Source organism: Orcinus orca, chromosome 18, assembly GCF_937001465.1.
Source record: "Orcinus orca chromosome 18, mOrcOrc1.1, whole genome shotgun sequence".
Lineage (NCBI taxonomy): Eukaryota > Metazoa > Chordata > Mammalia > Artiodactyla > Delphinidae > Orcinus > Orcinus orca.
The window spans coordinates 67,214,762-67,235,794 of NC_064576.1; the positions used below are offsets into that span (position 1 = coordinate 67,214,762).

The window sequence follows — 21,033 nt, forward strand, 5'->3', positions numbered from 1 at the left end:
ACATTTTGTATGTTATATGTATTATATGTTGTATTCTCACAATAAAGAAAGAGAAAAGAAACTGTTGTTAAGAAAATCATAAGGAAGAGAAAATACATTTACCGTACATAAATGTATTTTCCAAAAAGATACACGTATAAATGGACACATACACTTTAAACCTGTCCTGCCCGAGGGTCAACTGTACTCATATTTGGCGGTATAACCTTGAGAGGAGAAGAGGCCAAACAGTATACTCATATTTAGGAAGTTAGAGAAGAAGGAGAGAAGGGAGTCAAGTTAATGGTGAAAAAGTCAGTTAGTGGGATAAGAGCCAAAACAGTATAATGAATGGAAGTAGCGAGCAGAACATAATAGTCACGTGCATGGATGCTGACGTCACAAGGAATGGTTTCATGTTCATGTTATCTAAGGCCCAGCCAGAGGACCTTAAATAACTTTTCTCAGCTTCACTTTTCTCATCTCCAAAAATAAGACAGTAATACCTACCTCTCAGAGAGCACTTATCACCACCTGACATGTTACAGATTTGTTTCCTTGCTTATATGTTTGTCAACTTGGTGTCTCCCCACTAGAATGCAAGCTCCATTGTCTAGTCTCAATTGTTTTCAGCTCTCTAGAAGATGAGACACTGGATGCTTCTTTGCTCTCCACTCTGGGCCCCAGATGCCAATTCTGGGGCCACAGGAGAAATCCTACTCAACCACGTGCTGCACACATCCAGCTTTTAGCATAGGGACTAGCACAGAATAAGCGTTCAATAGCTGATATTATTTCTTTTGTCAAGAGAAGAAAACTTCCAAAAAGATGTCAAGAGGCCAATAAGATTTGTGAATTAAGAGGTTGTGATAACATTTTCCCCCATGGAATTATTATAAACATACTATTCAGCAGAATTAAATGATTATCTCTGATGATTCCTTCCCTCTTTCCTGCTTTTTTTCCCCCTCGATCCATCCCTTCTTTCCTTCCTCCCTTCCTTCATTTAAACAGATATTTACTGAGCACTTATTATAAGCCAGGCACTGTTTTAGATTATGGGTATGGTAGCAACGAAGAGACGAAATCCTTGCCCTCATTAGAGTTTAGATTTAAATTGGGGGAGACAGACATTAATCATGGTAAATAAGTGAAAACGTATGTTAGATAGTGGTAAGTGGTAGGAAAAGAGAAGGCAGAGAAGAGGAACAGAGAGTCCGCGTGGAGGTGTGTTGCCATTTTAGGTTAAATACCTGAAGGGCCTGAGGGAGAAAGTCATGCCAGTCCTGGGAGCCGAGCTCCACAGATGAGCCAGCACATGCCGTGGCCCCAATGTGAGTGGCTGCCAGTGTGCTCGGTGAAGACACTGTAATGGTGACATTAGTCGGCAATGATGTCAGAAAGGTAAGTGGGAGAAACAGGATGGAAAGGTGCTGACTGGAGGGCTAGTAGGTCATTTTAAGGATTTCGCCTTTTACTCTGATGTGGGAAGCCATTAGGGAATTCTGAACTTAAGGATGTCATGATCTGCCTTCCTTTTATTTTTCATGGATCTTTCGAGAGAAGAATGTAAGGGGATGGCAGGAATGGGAAAAGGAAGAAAGCCAGGGCACCTTTCGGATAACTAATAGCACACCTAAGAGATGATGGTGACTTGAGCAGGACTGAAGGTAGGAAGCTGGGGAGAGGTGGTCTGATTCTGAAGGATTTGCTGATCCTGCTGGGTGTGCAGACAAAAGCAAAGGGAGGAGTCAAGGATGGCAGTTAAGTTGTTGGCCTAAGCAACTGGGTAAAAGGAGTTGCCATTTACTGGGGCACAGATGACAGCAGGAAGGGTGGATGGGGGTGATGAACAGGGGCTCAGTTTGGCTGTGTTATGTTTGATATGCAGCCTGCGTGTGTGAGAAGATGTGGGGAGGCAGCTGGATGCATGGCTTTGGAGTTGAGGGGAGAGGTCTTGGCTGAAGCTATACATTTGGGAGTGATCAGTGTATTTTACAGGGGAATACAGCATGAGTAATCACCCACTCATTCACCCACCATTGAGTATCTGCTGTATGCTATCAAAAGAACCAGTTAACTTAACAAATTCTTCCACTGGGAAGTACAGGACAGATGATACTCATTTAATTATTCATTCAACAAATATTCACCTAAGCATTGTGATAGATAAGCTCAGGGATCTAGAGACAAAAAGAGCTGGGTTTGAACCCTAGCTCTGCAGTTACTACTTGGACTTGGGTAATAAGGTTAAAAATATTCTAAGCTTGTTATGTGTATTAATTTTTTTAATCTGTACACCAAATCTATGATGTAGATATTATTATCCCTATTTTACCAATGAGAGAACAAACTTAGGATAAGTTTAAAAGGACGACTAAGAAAGTGGGGTCTAGGGTCTGAATTCAGGAGGGCTGGCTGAAAAATCTCACCTCTGAAGACTCCTAGTGCTGTAAACCTGGAGGAGTTACTTGACTTCTCTGTGGCTCAGTTTCTGAGCAATGAAATGATAGTAGCAATAGCCACTGCATAGTGCTGTAGAGAGGATGAAGGTGCAGTAACACAGATTGAGAACCTAGCACAGTCATAATATATAATAAAAACTCAATATTAACTGATTTTATCAACTCATTGTCTTTTTTTTTTTTTTTTGGCTGCACCGCATGGCTTGTGGGATCTTAGTTCCCTGACCAGGGATCGAACCCAGGCCCACAGCAGTGAAAGTCCCGAGTCCTAACCACTGGACCGCCTGGGAATTCCCTCTCTTAAATACTTGAAACATTAAAAATAAAAAAGATATTCTTGAATCCCAAGCAATAACAATGACCTGAAACTTTTCCCTTCAAGGTTCTAAAACATGTTGCTTGCATGTTTAACTGGCTTTCAGGCAGAGGGTTAGAGATGAGAAACAGTAATGCCCAAGGTCAAGGCATACAGTTAAGACTAGTATTTATAAGAGGCAGCACTAAATATCTTGTAATGAGATTCAGGGAATCTCCAACTGGTTCTTAGGTCAATACTTAGGCAATAGAGTTGGTATTTTAGGTATCTCGGTGCATCTAATCAAGTGGTACTTGCCCTTAAGGTATTTATTACCTGGGCTCTAGAGTATGGTGAATATTAAATACTGAGATCAATAGATAAAAGTAATAATTCTTAACAACAAATTCTTCTATCGTTTCTAGAAAACAGAAGAACGAATAGGACATAGGCTACAAAAACTACCTCCCTGAAGAGACTTCAGTATTGTATATACTGAGTATAAGGCTTTGATAAAGTTGTAGCCTTCTTGTGTTGGCAACTGTGTCTGTCCTCATTCTAGTATGCCCTCAGTAAGCTACCAGGTCTTAACCTGCACAAAAAAAGTGCCACTCATTGAAACAGTTATAACAGGAAAGGCAAGCAAGTTGATGGGATTTAAAGTGTTGCAGGCCACTGAATCACTAACTGCCTGGTGAGGGCATGTAGAGAAATGTCATTCTCAACAACGCTGGAACAGTGAAGCCATATTAATGAAACACGAAGGCTATTCATAAGGATTTTTAAAAATCTTCTGATTTCCTTGGGAAATCTAATTCAAACATAGGAATCTTCCATTAATGATTTTCCATTATTTTACTTGTGGGTTTTATTTCCCAGTGGTGCATTTTTTTAAGAGGCTGTTATCACTTGATGTTTTCAATCCTATTATCTACTCACAGGCACCATAAATATACTGAGATATAAACAAAACAAAAGACGGCCAAGAAATGGCATTCCACTCAATGCTGGGGACTAACAAATAATATAAACTTCTACTCTGAAACATGTTTCTTAGCATTTCAAATACACGATTTATTTTTAATGTCCATCAAATAGACAAAAATAGAGTAGCTGTATTAACACAATGCAGAGATTACGATTTGGAGAATTTTTTGGAATCAGACAAGAGCATGAGAATAAATCATTTAGAGAATTAGCTGTGTTCTGGGCTTCATTAGTTCTAATTATCCCCCAAATATGCTCAGCAGAATGCACTTGGGTCAGCTGGGACCGACACACAATAGAGCAGGCAACTTATAAACTCCTCAAAGCACAGAAAGAGTTCATAAAACAACTGCTTGTGCATTTAGATTCATGTGATAACACCTTATTGCATAAGCCACCAGATGAAACAGATGGGGCAGCTCTGCACTTGAGAACGTTTCTTTTGTAAAAGCACCGGACTTTCTTACTCTCCATTCAAGACACAAACTGCAAGAAAGCTAAATCGGAGGCAGGCTGTCTTTCTGTTTTATTGCCTAGATGTCACAGCAATAGTAAGTAAAGTATTAATAAAATATCCTCATGTGGGAAAAAAAAAGTTGGTAAATAAAAACCTGTGCCTATACTTAGAGAAATTTAAGGCTTTAAAGTAACACAGTCACCAAAAAATTAATAGATATATATTTTTTTATAACTCATAGTAAAATACATTTAGGAAACTTATAGATTCCATCTGTAGACAAAAATTTTGTTGACAAAGCAAAATTGATAAATATGTCAAAATATGTAAAGTATGAACTTAATATAAAATGGGGGTTATTAGATATATATTTTGATAAGGCATGAAAAACTAGTATTAGAATTTCAAGTGTTTGGCAAAACAAACAAACAAACAAACACAACTATCCAAAGGCTGTGGACTATGTAATCTATTGATTTAATCTATCCACGGGGCTTCCCTGGTGGCGCAGTGGTTGAGAGTCCGCCTGCCGGTGCGGGGGACATGGGTTTGTGCTCTGGTCCTGGAAGATCCTACATGCCGCGGAGCGGCTGGGCCCGTGAGCCATGGCCGCTGAGCCTGCGCGTCCGGAGCCTCTGCTCCGCAGCGGGAGAGGCCACAACCGTGAGAGGGCTGCGTACCGCAAAAAAAAAAAAAAAAAAAAAAAATCTATCCACAGATCTTAGTACGTAGATCAACCTCTTAGTATACCTAGGCTGAGCAAAAACAGTGAGTTCATTGTAACTAAATTCTGTTCGGCTATGGATGTTATATGTGTGGCCTAGGGCAAATTTTAAGAAAGAATTGTTATGCTTGTTAATTCATATTCAAAACAATAACACACAACTTATTGTAAGTCAAACCATGGAAAAAATAGCTAAAAATAGTAAGATAAAATGAGCTGGATAAATTAAAAGAAGTCATGTACTTAGGACCCCAGTAACATATGTTTAAACAGATGAGATATTTGTTGACACGCAGCTTAGCAACTGTCAACAGGGTTACGGGAGGTTCCCCCAAAAAGGGAATAACAGCCTTGTTTCACAGAGGCCTTTCTCTACTCTGTATTCTCCAGTCCACTTTGGGAGTTATGAATTCTAGGCACCACACTTGAAGGAAATGATGTACAAGAATGGATCCTGAATGATGACGTGCTGTAGGTGTGACGTCTAAAAGGCCAGAGCGTATTCAATTTGGTATCATTTTTTTTTTAAAGACTGGAAAGATCACTTTAAGGTCTTTTTTTTTTTTATAGAAAGATTTATTTATTCAATTATTTATTTATTTTGGCCACGCCATTCAGCATGTAGGATCTTAGTTCCCCGATCAGGGATCGAACCCATGCCCCCTGCATTGGAAGCGCGGAGTCCTAACCACTGGTCCACCAGGGAATTCCCTCAATTTGGTATCTTAAATTCTGAATTTAATGGACTTATTTCTGTTAAAGGGGCAAGTCTATACAGACGGGACCAAAAGGTGAAAGTGTCAAAAAGAGACTTTTACTTCAGTATTAGGAAGAGCTTTTCTAAACAATTAGAACTGTCTGTACGTGCAAGTATCCATCTGAGTAGATAATGAATTTCTCATCAATGGGGATAAAAACAGAGGCTGGATGAGCATTCCTTAGGAATGTCAAAGAGAAGATCCAGACAGTTAATGAGGAGGCTTGCATTACATTCTCCTCTAAAGTCTTCTCCTGCTGTGACATAAAATGTCTTCATATGAGGTAGAATTAGTTTGTGATTCCTAGCACTAACTGCTTGGTACATTTAAATAAAATGTTCACTATAAATTCTTTATAGTTTCTATATACAGGGGAATACTCACAATGTATTAAGCATTAGTACTGACTAGTAATTATAAATAACTCTATAACTAAAATACATAAAGGTAAAAGCATTTATAACATAATAGATGTATCACTGATAAAAATCCTTATACTGTAGTATCTGTACCAAAGAAAAGTTTAGCGAGGCATAAAAACAGTTGGTGTTCAGACAGCTTTCTTGGAAATGACTGTATTTAAATTCAGGATAAAAGGGAGTTTTTGATGTGTCTTGAGCTAATATGTATAGCATTATGGCTTATACAACTCATTAATGTCACAGAGTAAAACTGTATGTATAAAAAAAGTATACAGATACTTCAAGTAACTGTGGAAGAATTATTTCTCATCATTTTTAAAGAGGTATATCCCATTAAACTTAGGTTTTGCAATGAAGTGGTTCTGTAGGTGAATTAGTCCAATTTGATATTTATTAAATAGTATATGTATATTTCCTAAGTAGTTTCTCCCTATGAGATAGATCGATATATTATTATAAAATAAAAATTGATAACATAAAAAGTGTCTCAATATTTACTTAATTAAAAACCTCGTGTAAAGAACGCAATCTTTAGAACTCATCAATCATACTCTTAATGTAAATGTAAGCCCGTAGTTTCTTTTCAGAATAACACTTACATCCTAGTAGCAGTTGCTAAAGTTATTTCTGGGTGTAGACAAGACACGCATGTGTGCACTCATGCATACATACTTACACATAAACATACAGCTCTGCAATATACAGTCTAGATACCATAGTGCCAACAGGAGTCACAGTCAGACAGACCTAGTTTTGCAATTACTTTTGTGACCCTTGGTAAGACATTTAACCTTTCTAAACGTCAGTCTCTTTATTTGTAAATGTGAACTAATACTACTTGTGAGGATTGAAGGAAATTAAATGCTCATTAAGTACTGGTCCCCATTCCTTATCACCCATCTCTCAACTCACAGAATTTTAAGTATCAAATGAATAAATGCATATAAAAGTCTTTTGTAAATCAAAAAGAATGTTGCAATTGTAAAGTATTACCTCATTTAATAATTAAGGCCACTTATCTCCCTGTATTACATTATGGCTAACAGCGTTCATTAATGTTTTAAATAATCTGTGTAGTATATGATAATCTGTATAGTATATGGATCATAATATAATAACAAATTTCTACAGCACAAATTAACAACTTAAAACAAAAGCTCAAGTTTGAAAATAGAGAAGACTATCATCAGTAAACAACTACCCCCTAAATCATTTTGGAATAATCCATAGAATTTTAAAGAAATAATTTACCATTTATTTGGAACAGGCTGGGCCTATACACATAGCAGGAGAACAGAGGCTTTACGGCGCAGCTGAAGAGAAGGAAAAAAAAAAAAAATTCCCTCAAAATTTCACCAGCCTATTTTCTCGCCCAAACAATCTGGATAATTTTCTCAATAATTCACACTACTTCAGTTATATTCAGCGTTCAAATACACACTCTAGTGTGGTTGTGAAGTATATCTTTCCTAGACTTTCTGATTTAAGAAGATTATAGCATTCAATGGTAAAGCAATATAAATTACAAAAATTGGAAACATTTTTTTAAAAAGTCAGTGTAATTTGATATTGTTCTGGTTTTTTTGTTTTTAAAGACACAGATATTGAAACGATCACAGCTGATGATTTTATTCTGACATGAGTTTAAAAGGTTAAGTTACTATCTGAAGAAAGGTAATCTGGTTGCCTTTCACGGCAGCCTGCAAGCTCCGCAATCTGCATAGAGAGGGGCATTTGTCATCATTAGCTGAGCTGTGACAGCTGGCACCCAGGGTGTCCCAGAATCAAGGAATAGCAGAGACACTCTTGGTTTAGGTTGCCATTAAGTGTAGTAGGTTTCTTGAGGATCAAGCATATTTTATGAAAAGCTTTGTGATCTAACTAACAACAGTGAACATATTTGGATTTTCCATAACATGGATAATACAATGATAGCACATAATTAGCAGGTTGCCTCTAGACAACAAGATGCCAGATTACAGTATGAATACATATCTACTGCCTACCACTCAGAGAAGGAGAATTGTTTTCAGCACCCAAATAGCTCCAGCAGAGTGTTTTTTTTTTTTCTTTCAAGGCTGCATTAGGGTGATCAATTGATTAAGTACATTTAAGGAAACAGACTGAAGATAGAAAGGATAGTTCTCAGATATATTTTAAATTTGGTTGTAAACAATGCATAATGTCTCAGGAGTGAACTCAAGTACACACACTCAATATAGTACACATCCTTTTGATGACATGAATATGAAAATTAAAATCATTGGCACAGATGCAATCTGCCAACTGTTGGAGGTGTATGTAGTTGATAATGTGTATTTAAAAATATTCCTCGGCAAAAGTTTAAAATCAGAATCTTTTTACCAAATGAGTGCTACCCACCATGGATCTGAAACAGCGGTGGTTAATATATCTAGAAAATAATTTTTCAAATTTTAACATTTTTACGTATAGTGCAAAACTATATAAAGCAAAAGAAAGTTTAAATTAAGAAATAGGTTGATCAGATCTTTGAAAAATAAGACTACAATCCCTTTAGAAAATCATCAATGCTTGGAAACATAATCAATAACACTAGGTTTTATATTATTATGTAAACTAGTTTTCCACAAATAAAACTAATTTTTGTGTTAATGTAAAATCTATGCAAATACATGCAGTCATTTATCAGGAAAGCTGACAAGCATTCCATATTGGAGGGGGAAAGGAAACTGCCGCAAGAATAGAGGCAATTAATTATTTCTGTATTTTTTCTTCTTCTGTCTTGAGGCACAAAAGTTATCCATCCAGTTAAAACAGCAAATGAAATAAAGAGATTTTTTTTTTTTATTTAAACACATATGGCTTTTGCCTGCAATACTGATCACCACAAGGTCTACAGATGCCCGTGGCTAAATTGTACACTGGCAGATGCACACAGGGGAAAACTGTGCTAATGCAGCGTGGAGGGCAAAACAAATGAAGAACTGAATTTGCTAGTAAAAGGGGAAAAAACAACAACAACAACAACAACAAAAAACCCAAACCAAAAAACCCCACACTTCCCCCCTGCCCCAGTGAGTTATGCAATTTGCTTATCAAATACAGGTTCACGTTGCAAAAAATTTAACCTTGGCCTGTTGCAAAAAAAGTGAAAACAGTTTTAAGTAAGTGAAGGTGTTTTTATGTATACACATGCATATGATGTATGGGAGTGACTGAGCAATATATTTTTATTTATATGGACAGAATGACAAGTAATGTTTAAACTTCTTAATTTTGCAATTAAAAGCTTATGACATTCAAAACTGCCATAGTATATATGACTGGATAAATACTGTTGGAACTTCCAGTTATTACTACTTTAAAAATCCATTTAGCTGCAATCTCTTAAGGTATTATTGAAAACTGTAAGGGTTATTACAGAACAATCTGGCAGATGTGATATTAAATCCTGGTGGCGACAAGAATCCTATATTTAGTGGATGTTTCCTTTTAACAGGTTAACGTAAAAAATGTATAGAGGCCAATTCAATCTTTTACTATCTGAAACACTGTGTGTGTGTGTGTGTGTGTGTGTGTACATACAGCCTGCATGCACAGGCTATTTTGCAAACCATAAAAAGAGTGTACTTCCTAAAAATGGTTTAAGATTATTAAGAAAACAATAACTTCTCTTAATAGGCCTGTAAGCATGCATAACATTAAAATTCCTATTATAATTGCCAAATAAAAATATATAACAGAAAGCATTTAAATAATTTTGTATTTTTATATCTTGGAGGAAGAAAAGAGAAGACTAGTTGTACTATTCCAAGTTGTAAAAAGGCAAAATACTTGAAAGGGCTTCATTATCAATGAATATGTTTGCACTACTACAATTTAAGAATTCTTCGTTTGTAGTATTTATAACCATCTAAATTTAAGTGACAATGTATATTTATACAAAATTAGGATTCGAAGCATATGTTCCAAGAATGTGTATATATTAATTAATATTAGCTCTAATAAACTCCTTGGCCTTGTCCCCCCCACCACCATTCAAAGGGAGGATTAATTTACTGAAAATGTAAAGTAAAATGTAACTTAAATACTGAGAGGAGATTTATTTCTCTAATGACATAAAGCTAGTAACATTACAAATATTGCTAACTTACATGAGGAACACCCGTTTCTTAATATGTATTTTGATGTGCAAACTGTAAACTATATTCCTAAATCTAATACATTTATTCATGAGAGCATAACAAATATTACCAGTTCCTTTGAAAATGAATCCTTTACCAAGCATTTAATGTCACATATTGAAATGAAACAACTTTCATGTAAAATAAAAACTGTGAACCTATTGCTTGTACATCTGAAGTAGCATTTTACATTTTGCCTCTACTTTGGTGCTCTCTGATTAAAACTGGTCTTAAATTAGAAGCATGATAAAATAGTAAGTTCTAGGGGAATAACTAAAGGTGCTTATAGTCTGAAGTTTTTTGGATATAAAACTAAAACACCCACTTATAAATGAATCATAACATCTACAAATTAAAAAATAAAATAGGGGCATGAGGAAACTGTTTTTGTGCCCATGGAAGTGTTCTATGTCCCAGATGTTACATGACTGTACACATTTGTCAGAATTCATAGACTGGAACATTCACATTGAAAAATCATAGACTAGATCAGTAGTGTATGCAAAACATACATAATGAACCTGACTTTAATAATAAATAGATTTCACATAAAAATAAAATAATAAATCTATACCTTTTTTTCCCACTGAGTTCACAAGTTTTTTTCAGAGACACTATGTCTTACAAACTCTTTACGCTCTTCATGCTTTTAATTTGATCTAGATGTTAAGATAAAATAAACATATCTAGATTAAAAAGTATTAACTTATTAGTACTTTTGACTTGACATTTTTGACAAATCATATGGGAAAATTGCGCTTTCAAGAAATAGTACACATAGGTACACTGAAATGTATTATTAGAATCGTGAAAATAATCATACATAAGTGGAAATTAAATATTATTTAGGTGATCTATTCTCAGAAAATGTTTATAATCTGTAACTATATGTGAAGTTATAAAGGAAATTCCTATTCATAAACAGATTTCCATCTTTTTCTATAAAGTATTTATTTTATTGCATATAATATATGTGATAAAGGTAATAGGTTTTTATTAGTGTAATTATCCTTTTAAATTATTACTTACTCCAGTTACTGATCATTAAAAAAATAAATCCTAGCTTAGAGGAATTGCTTTGCTCATTAAAAAATAAGCTCTGAAACTGTAAATTAGGAATAGGAAATGTTACTTTAGACATGTAGTCACTGGAAGCTGATTATCTACATTCTGTACTCTAGTCTCAAGGTTACGTGGAACATTTTCAGTGGCTTAATCACACACAGTCTGGGATAGTAATGAGAGCTATGCAGTCCTGGATGACCCACTACAGACGTACAGATTAACAGACACTAATCACATCTGATTCCATTGTTTTCTCTAAGTGCAATAAAACTGTACCGTACTAAGAGTACTAAAGATGTAGTCATACACGCAAAAGTCTATAAATCCATGTTAGTAATGGGTTAAGGAATACCTAGTTTTCATATATTCATGTAGAAAAGAATCACATGAGCCCATTTATCCTGTCACAATATGTCTATAATATCCAAATTAAAAACATAAGCTGAAATCTAGTAAAATGAATTTAAATTTTACAGATTATAAAGATAACAGTGACTTTCTAAAGGGTCAGCGGGGAATTGGAATACTGGAATCAATACTTCCGCCATAATACTCAACAAATGATTGATTGACCCCAATATCCTTAAATGTTTGGAAAGGGTTAGAGATCACGAATGATTGTGAAGAATAAGAAAATCTTTCGGTTGACAACCTTGCCCCTCAAATTTGTTAGTTTACAGATGCAACTTAAAATATCCTGCACCGCTGTGTATACATTCAAATGAAGTGAGGAAAGAGAGACAATTATCTAAATAACCCAGGCTTTAAATTTCTTTTTTCTACCAAAAGAAAGGTTCTGGCCAGAGTTATCCAGAATCACCTCAAATCTGCAAATCTAGCAGTGGTGATAATTCTTGTAAAGTACCCTTCCAATTTCCATTTTTAATCTCAAAGTTACTTTCTTTTCAACATTTATTAATACCAATAACAAATTTACTAAGCAACACTGTAGGAAAACAAAAAAAGAACTCCTTACTACCAACGTGACTATATTATCATGTACTAGGGGGATGAGGAAAACTGAGGCAACAGTCTTGAACATTCAAGTGAAGAATTAAGAAAATAATTTTAAAAACTTAACCACAATTATCAGGATGCTCTGGTTAAAGAAATAAAATAGGGTTTAAATTGTGCAAACAGTGACCTCAATTCTCTGCTCTACTTTGTCATAAACCTGATATTAAAATATGAAATAATTATTTTAAGAACTCATTGAAACTCTGGAAGCTTTCAAGCTATTTTGTTTTAGGCGGTCTTATACGAGGAGTCACAACAGGAAGAAAGGTATAGATGCCATCAAGTTAGATTACCAGAAAAACTCCCTCTATTTTACTTTATTTAATGTGACACATAAAGAAAACCCTGCACAAATATCTGTCTTTAATTTCTCTAGTGTAAAAGAAGAAATATATTGTGTCTGGCAGAATGAAACAGATGAAATAGCCCGGGTGCATTTAAAAAAGAGAAGACGGGGGCAGAAATCAGATGCGTACAATGAGCCTTCAAAGCCACTCCAGCAGTAGGGATAAATAATTTAATAAACTCAACTTCATATTCTTTTCATCTCCCCAGTGTAATAAGCACATATTAAAAAAAATAAAACTTTAAATTCATGAATACCTGTGAATAGAATAGCAGCCAGCAGATAATGAAAAAACATAAAACAATATCTATGTGAGCATTTAACATGTGTGTGCATACATATCCTCTAACTAACAGATACATTTTTCCAGATGAAAGGTCACAATTGCTTAAATTCATGAACAGGCAATTCACATTTAAATTAGTTTTTTTAAAACACAGAAACCTTGCATTCCTACATTTCTCAACATAATAGAGTTTTTCTTTAACCTAATGAGGTGCCTATTTGCACATTACTTTCTGTGTCTCATATAAATTATGTAGGTTTACAGAAGGGAGGGATAAGTTACCTAGCAATTAGCACTTCAGGAAAAATTATTTTGCCATTGTTATTTTGAATGCTTGAAAGTGTTAAGGATCACAATAGTTAATCATTTTATATGCATTAATACTCCTAAAATTTATGATAATGGTATGCTTGTGACTTTCTCCAATTTTTTTCATAATTGCACATTTTAAATCAAGGCTGCCCAATCCCACTAATGGGCATATACCCTGAGGAAACCATAATTCAAAAAGAGACATGTACCACAATTTTCATTGCAGCACTATTTACAATTGCCAGGACATGGAAGCAACCTAAATGTCCATTGACGGATGAATGGATAAAGAAGATGTGGCACATATATACAATGGAATATTACTCAGCCATAAAAAGAAACAAAATTGAGTTATTTGTAGTGAGGTGCATGGACCTAGAGTCTGCCATACAGAGTGAAGTCAGAAAGAGAAAAATAAATACCGTATGCTAACGCATATATATGGAATCTAAAAATAAATAATAATGGTACTGATGAACCTAGTGGCAGGGCAGGAATAAAGACGCAGATATAGAGAATGGACTTGAGGACAAGGGTTGGGGGGAAGGGGAAGCTGGGACGAAGGGAGAGAGTAGCCTTGACATACATAAGCTACCAAATGTAAAATAGACAGCTAGTGGGAAGCAGCCGCATAGCACAGGGAGATCAGCTCGGTGCTTTGTGACCACCTAGAGGGGTGGGATAGGGAGTGCGGGAGGGAACCTCACGAGGGAGGGGATGTGGGGATGTATGATATGGGGATGTATGTATGCATATGACTGATTCACTTTGTTGTGTGATAGAGGCTAGGGCAGTATTGTGAAGCAGTTATACTCCAGTAAAGATGTATTAAAAAAAATATATTGAGGCTTCCTAATAAACTAAGTAAATAGAATAGAAAAGTCAAGTCGGTTAGACCTTACAATCCCAAATACCATTCAAATGTAAGCATCTCATACTGTCATTAAATCCTGAGATTCTTGGGGTTTTTTCCTTCAATTAGGTCAGTTTTCTTCAATTATCATTCTATTATTAGCTCATGTCAAAGATGTCTGAAGAGCATACCAATGAAAACAAGCATTTATATCCTAAAGCATGGGACACACGCAAGCTTTCATTCTAGTACTAACCACTATGATTATATTTATAGTAAAAAAAATAATATAATTAAGACTGGTGTCATTAGAGTTGTTTTATGAACTCTTCACAGAAGTAAATAAAGCGATTTTAAGCTATCTCCATGTATTACACAATCATAAAATAACTAGTTCAATAGGCCAAATGATATTTTTTAAAAATTACTATAAAATAGTTAAATAAGTTGCTCCCACAAAACAAGTCTATTTCCAAAGCCTAGATGAAAATCAGCAGAACTACACAAAAATGTACTGTATATTCTCCGTAGGTCATTTCAACAACAACAACAAAAAATTACGGGATAGAAAGCACACTCAGAATAGTTTAATTTTCCCTTCAACAATGAGAGGTGCCTGACATCGCTGAAAGGATCAGCTACAGAAGGCAATTCGTTTCACGTGTTCAGTGTAATAGAAAATCACTGTGTTGCAGCAACAAGCGCTACTTGCGCTGAAATATTATTCTAGGGCGCCCAGTTCACCCACAGTGATAAGGACGGGTGCCTGAATCCTATGTTATGTAAATCACTGTCAGCTCCCTGCGTAAAGGGTGCTGAAGGAATCAGCTCACAAAACACAGTCCCAGCGTCCTTGAAACCGAATGACTTCACTTCCCGGGAACACTCTAGGACTAACGAGTTTCTTAGTCCTTTTCTCACCATCCATTTTCTTCTTCAAAGTGCAAATCGTTAGTGAAAAGGCCCTGGTTACACCAATTAGTTTGCACGAAGTGCTCTGGCGTTTAGCTTTGCTTTAACCCAATTAAGCCGCACAGTGAGCCTCGAAGATGCGCCACCTGCGCGCCTGGCTCCAGCGCGGCTGCCCGGCGCCCCTCGCGTCCTTCCAGTTAGACCCACCCGGACGGCCGCGCCACGGTCCCCTGAACGGCCCTGGGGCCTCTGCGTCCCAGGCTGCCTCCCCTCCTCGACAATCGGGGGCACCTGCAGGTGGCCCAAGAAATCGAGGGGCCAGGTCTCTACCGAGCCACTCTGACCTGAATCCAAGGAAGAGCGCGCGGGGCGCAGGGGCCCGCGGCCGGCGACCAGAAAGCGCGGGCTCGGCCGCGACCACACGTGGGCCCGGGCGGCGGCCGGGCAGGGGGGCGCGAGGGCAGAGAACCTGGCCTGGAGCGGACGTGGAGAAACCTGGGACATTAAGTAGGGTTTTAAAATAACCCATACGCACGCACACACACCAAAGCCTGCCTATGGGACATGCAGCAGAGAGAAGAAGGAAGGATGGGCCGGGAGTGTAGAGCAGCGGAGAGAGGGGACCAGCGGGAAGCACGCAGGACCTGCACTGTGTGGGGACAGAGGTGGCTTTTCCCCAGAGACCAGGGCACATCTTCGCCTTCTTGGCCGCAGGTTCTCCGGCTCTGATTTGCCTCCTCTTCCTCCTCTTCCAACTGCCAAAAGGTAGCAATGCGTTCACCCGCATCGCTGGCAAAGTGGGGAGGGGCTGGCGGGTGCGCCCAATCCCTGCTCCTAAGGGAATGAAAGGCTCTTGGGGAACAGAGTAGGTGGATGCCGTGAGCCCTGAATCTAATGTACTATTTTAAGCTAAATCGAAATCTCCCACTCTTGGATAACAAGAAAGTATGATGCTGTACCTGTGCAAAGAAGAAAAAAAAAAAAATCAAAAGCTTGAGTAAAAAGAGGGAGCCCTGAACAAAATCTTGTTACAAGTGGCTCTGAAAGGAAGTGCCTACCAACCTGTTCCAGGAATTATAGGATTTTGCTGGAAATATTCTTAATTTGAAAGAGATGGCATCAAAATTAAAGGTAGGGAATTAAAAATCTGCCTAGGTTTAAAAACAACTACAGAACCCCTAAGTAGTATTTCTTCCATTTCCTGTACATTAAGGACACAGTTGGTACCACCAGGAAAAAAAAATATTCTACATAAATCCATTTCCCCCTCCTTTTTCAAGGTTCCCAAATTTAGAAATGTTGATTTCTCTCAAAGTTTTCAAAAATGATACTTAAATTTAAAACCCCGATGACTGCAAATTAATTTTCTTTAAAAATCTTAACCATTTCCCTTAATCAAGTCACATGAAATAGTATAAAATCAGAAGTCTACTGTCAGGTGACCACTAAGGACCCTTAGGAGAGGAGGTATACCCTTAATTATGCATCTGTAAACAAGACAGAAACCCCAAACCTACAAATTTTCAGGTTAGGTATCTGCCAGTAGGTTAGATGATCTCTCCTGAATTTTCACGTATTAAAATACAGCTCATTAGGAACTCACATTAAAATAACCTCTGAATCACAGAGATAGTTTACTGCACAAATATTTCTGCCAATGCGTACAAAACTTAGTGTCCTGGTTATAATGTTGGGCAAAGTACAAAGAGCACTGCAGATGGGGGGAGGGGTGTACTAAACGTTTTTGAAACATCCTAACTTAAACTGAGGTAGACAATATCTAACAGCAATAATTTTCAGATTCCTTTCAACAACTGCAAATGAGAGAAAACATAGGTAAAACACCGCATAACATCTAAAAAAAATCATTCTAACATAGAACATCCAGAAAATTATACAGGTATTAGTCCATCTAAAGCCAACTTGCATATACATGAAAGAGCAAACTCCCACCCTGCATTCAAAAAGACCTCGAGGATTAACAGGCATTAATGATCGTCCTCTAAATGCAAGTTAGTGACTTTTGTTTTAGAAAACCCCATCTAGTTCACCAATTGATGGATGACCATTAGTACACCTGTATTTGCATTTCCTCAGTAAAAAGACAAGCAGGGTTTTCAAGCACAGAAGAGAACCACTTTGCCAAGTCTTTTCAAAACGTCAATATGCTTCAATTAATACCAAAGCTGAGAGATTCCTCTTGATCTCCAAAACTGTCTAGGTGGCTTGGGTGGTTTTCTGCCTGGCAGCAGCCTGCCACCTTTAGTTTGTGTGCCTCTATCCACGAGGGGGGATTAATTAGCCGGGCTGGAGCTGACAGAGGCTGTGGTGACGAGCCCAGTGGCGATTGGCCGCCAGCCTGCCTGGCCCTGCCTTTATAATTTCCACACGAGTGCATCTGGGCTCTTAGACAAACCAACCGCAGCTTCTTCTGACATATACACACGCACACTCACCCCCGACACACACTCAGCACACTTTTCCTCCATCTGACTAACAGTCCTGCACACACCATGATTACGGGAAAGCGTAAATAAATACGGAAAGGGTTGATTATTTTGACTACTGGAAGAGCCTTGCTGGGTCTCAGCGCAACTTTTGTTTTTATGACTGAGAAGGTGATCTCTCCATGTGTTTCTCTCACACAAGGATTCTTTAAAAGAGGAAGAGAGACAGAGAGGGGGGAGAACAACCTTTCACTTTAAGACCGGCTGGGCTCAAAGATAAAAGGAAGGGGAAAGCGGCGCTAGGAATCCACCGCTGCAGCACTTCGGAAAGACGTTTCTGATACATTTCTGAGCGCGGCGGCCCGTTTCTCCACCGAAGTTGGCTCCAGCTCTAGCAGCCGCATTGGATCCCACAGCTTATTGCGAGACTCCGGTGTACAATCCGGATCTCTGCCCCAACATGATCGCGGCCCAGGCCAAGCTGGTCTACCATCTGAATAAATACTACAACGAAAAATGCCAAGCCAGGAAAGCTGCCATTGCCAAAACTATCCGGGAAGTCTGCAAAGTAGTTTCCGACGTCCTGAAGGAGGTGGAAGTGCAGGAGCCCCGGTTCATCAGCTCTCTCAACGAGATGGACAATCGCTACGAGGGCCTCGAGGTCATCTCCCCCACCGAATTTGAAGTGGTGCTTTACCTTAACCAAATGGGGGTGTTCAACTTTGTGGACGACGGCTCGCTGCCCGGCTGCGCGGTGTTGAAGTTGAGCGACGGGCGCAAGAGAAGCATGTCCCTCTGGGTGGAATTCATTACCGCCTCCGGCTACCTCTCGGCGCGCAAAATCCGGTCCAGGTTTCAGACGCTGGTGGCTCAAGCGGTAGACAAATGTAGCTACAGGGATGTGGTAAAGATGGTGGCAGACACCAGCGAAGTGAAACTGAGAATCCGAGATAGGTACGTGGTGCAGATCACCCCGGCTTTTAAATGCACCGGGATCTGGCCCCGGAGTGCTGCCCACTGGCCACTTCCCCACATCCCCTGGCCGGGACCCAACCGGGTGGCGGAGGTCAAGGCGGAAGGGTTCAATCTCCTGTCCAAGGAGTGCCACTCCCTGGCCGGCAAGCAGAGCTCGGCCGAGAGCGACGCCTGGGTGCTGCAGTTCGCGGAGGCAGAGAACAGACTGCAGATGGGGGGCTGCAGGAAGAAATGCCTCTCCATCCTCAAAACCTTACGGGACCGTCACCTTGAACTGCCAGGCCAGCCCCTGAACAATTACCACATGAAGACTCTGGTTTCCTATGAGTGTGAAAAGCATCCCCGGGAGTCGGACTGGGACGAGTCTTGCCTGGGTGACCGGCTTAACGGGATTTTGCTGCAACTTATCTCCTGCCTGCAGTGCCGGCGGTGTCCTCACTACTTCCTACCGAACTTAGATCTGTTTCAAGGCAAACCTCACTCGGCTCTCGAGAACGCTGCCAAACAAACGTGGCGACTGGCAAGAGAGATCCTGACCAACCCGAAAAGTTTGGAAAAACTTTAGAGGATAATTGAATCGAGAGCCGAAATGTGATTATACTATTCTTAAAGTTCTCATTAAGTGTAAACTTCCTGTTCGATTCCTATCTAATATTCCACTGGACAGTGCAAACAATCTCTTCCTTAAAAAGGAGTACTAACACAACGTTTAGGCATCATCTCACCCACCCCTCCAAGGGGAGAAAAAGAAGTAGGGAAAGCGGTTGGAGAACACCCCAAACTCACAAGTATTAGAAGAATTCTTTACAAAGGATTTCGTATCTCCCTTGAAAAGGACACAGTAACACCCGGAAAACAGCCTGGCTGCAATGCAAGACCACAGTGAACACTGCTTAACCATCAAAGGATTATAGCAATCCTGGCGATTTAGGTGCATCTGGCTGTGAGTAAACACGATTTGGATATGCCATCTGAAGGAAAGTGTAATGTATATTTTAATTTGTAACAAATATTGTGATCTCACGTTGTCTTTGAAAGTGTGGATGTTGGTGTTTTGTGATTTGGTGAACAGAAGTTAAATGGCCATTTTGGATACTTCCAGACATTTTCCACTAACAAAGATATAATTTAAAGGTAGATTTCCTCCTGGTACTTTTATCTGTCTTTGAAAGTGTCTGAACTTTAAAAAGTTTACATTTTGTTTCAAATATATTGCTTGTTCTATTTCTAACATTCCATAAATATACTTGAAATGTTATTTAAATATATTCAAAGAAATTTGAATTCAGCTTATATAATAACGCTTGAATATCTGAATTATATATTTGAAAAATGCACTTGAAATACACTGGATAATTTTGTGATTTAGATTTTAATTTCTGTTGCTGGTTTTTATTTAATTAGAAGCTAATAAATGAAGTAAAATAAAAGTTGTTGTGTCTCACTTTAAATTGTTTTCCTGTCAAAAGATGTAATGCTTCACTTTGAAAACTGAACCCACTTGAATATTTTAAACCTTCTGAGAAATATGCTAATGAGATAATTAAAAATAAAACCTTAAAATATTGGCGAAAAGCTCTTTTTATATAGCTACAGAATACAGTGATCTACTGTCAGTTTCTGACTTACTTATAAGACTAGTCCATTCTACAACAAACGCAATTTAAATCTACCTTTGAAAGCTTGCTCTTCTGGGTTAATATTTTTGTAGAATTTTTGATAATATAATGATGAAATATGTCATGACAGTCAAGGTTGCTGAGTTAAAAATCAGACCAACTCAGAGGAAATGAACTTAACAAAATCCTAATAAAACTTTTAAAATTTGTATATGAAAACTAACTACGCTAATGAAATGAAGATAATTTCTGACCTATTTTATGCCAAGCCTTATTTTATGCAGTAAGGGTTCCACTGGCAGAATAAATGAATCAGAAATCCAAAATTACTTATTACTTCATAGGGCAAGCCAATGATAAAAGCATAAAGACAAATTTTAAATTATTTAAAATCATATGCACTACATTCAAACTCATTTTCAAAATGCCATTCTTTTGCAGCTAGAAGTTAAAGAAGTCCTGTGATTATCCCTCAGAGTATTTTAAGAGTCAACAAGTGCGGGAGGGGCTAATCACCTGTGGGCCTTAGGGTAGTTAGTTAACTCAGGTGGGGGTACATTTTAGACTTTCAATTGCTACTCTACAAATAGTGTTTTAGAATGCTTTACTTCTATATATAAATTAAATATAAATAATAAGGTTCTGGATCTACGGGAGCATTTGCCTTTCGCTATTTGAGAACTGCCTCTGAAAAATACTTCAAAGGAAGATCTTTGTAAAATGATGCTTGATTATCTAGCATGACACTTATGTTCTTGAATTCTTAGCCTCAGGAAAAAAGTTTACAAATTGCACGATAATATAAAAGTTAAAACAACAATAAAATTGATTTCAGAAGAACTGTAGAGGTATAGAGCTGTTGAATACTCAGGTTTTAAAATTTACAAAATAAGATATCATAAACAAATATTTATGCATTTCAAATCATCTGAATATATATTGTCTGGC

At 37.9% G+C, this 21,033-nt stretch overlaps 2 protein-coding genes across 6 annotated transcripts in view; one reads left to right on the plus strand and one right to left on the minus strand.

Annotated features, from left to right (window-relative positions):
* The window catches only part of NBEA (neurobeachin), a 629,334-nt gene that overhangs the window by 177,752 nt on the left and 430,549 nt on the right, over window positions 1–21,033 (minus strand). The gene's annotated exons all lie outside the window — the stretch shown is intronic.
* Window positions 17,463–19,138, plus strand: MAB21L1 (mab-21 like 1). The gene has a single exon (XM_033410056.2). The coding sequence runs from the start codon at window positions 17,952–17,954 to the stop codon at window positions 19,029–19,031; it is 1,080 nt and encodes a 359-aa protein (XP_033265947.1). The 5' UTR covers window positions 17,463–17,951; the 3' UTR covers window positions 19,032–19,138.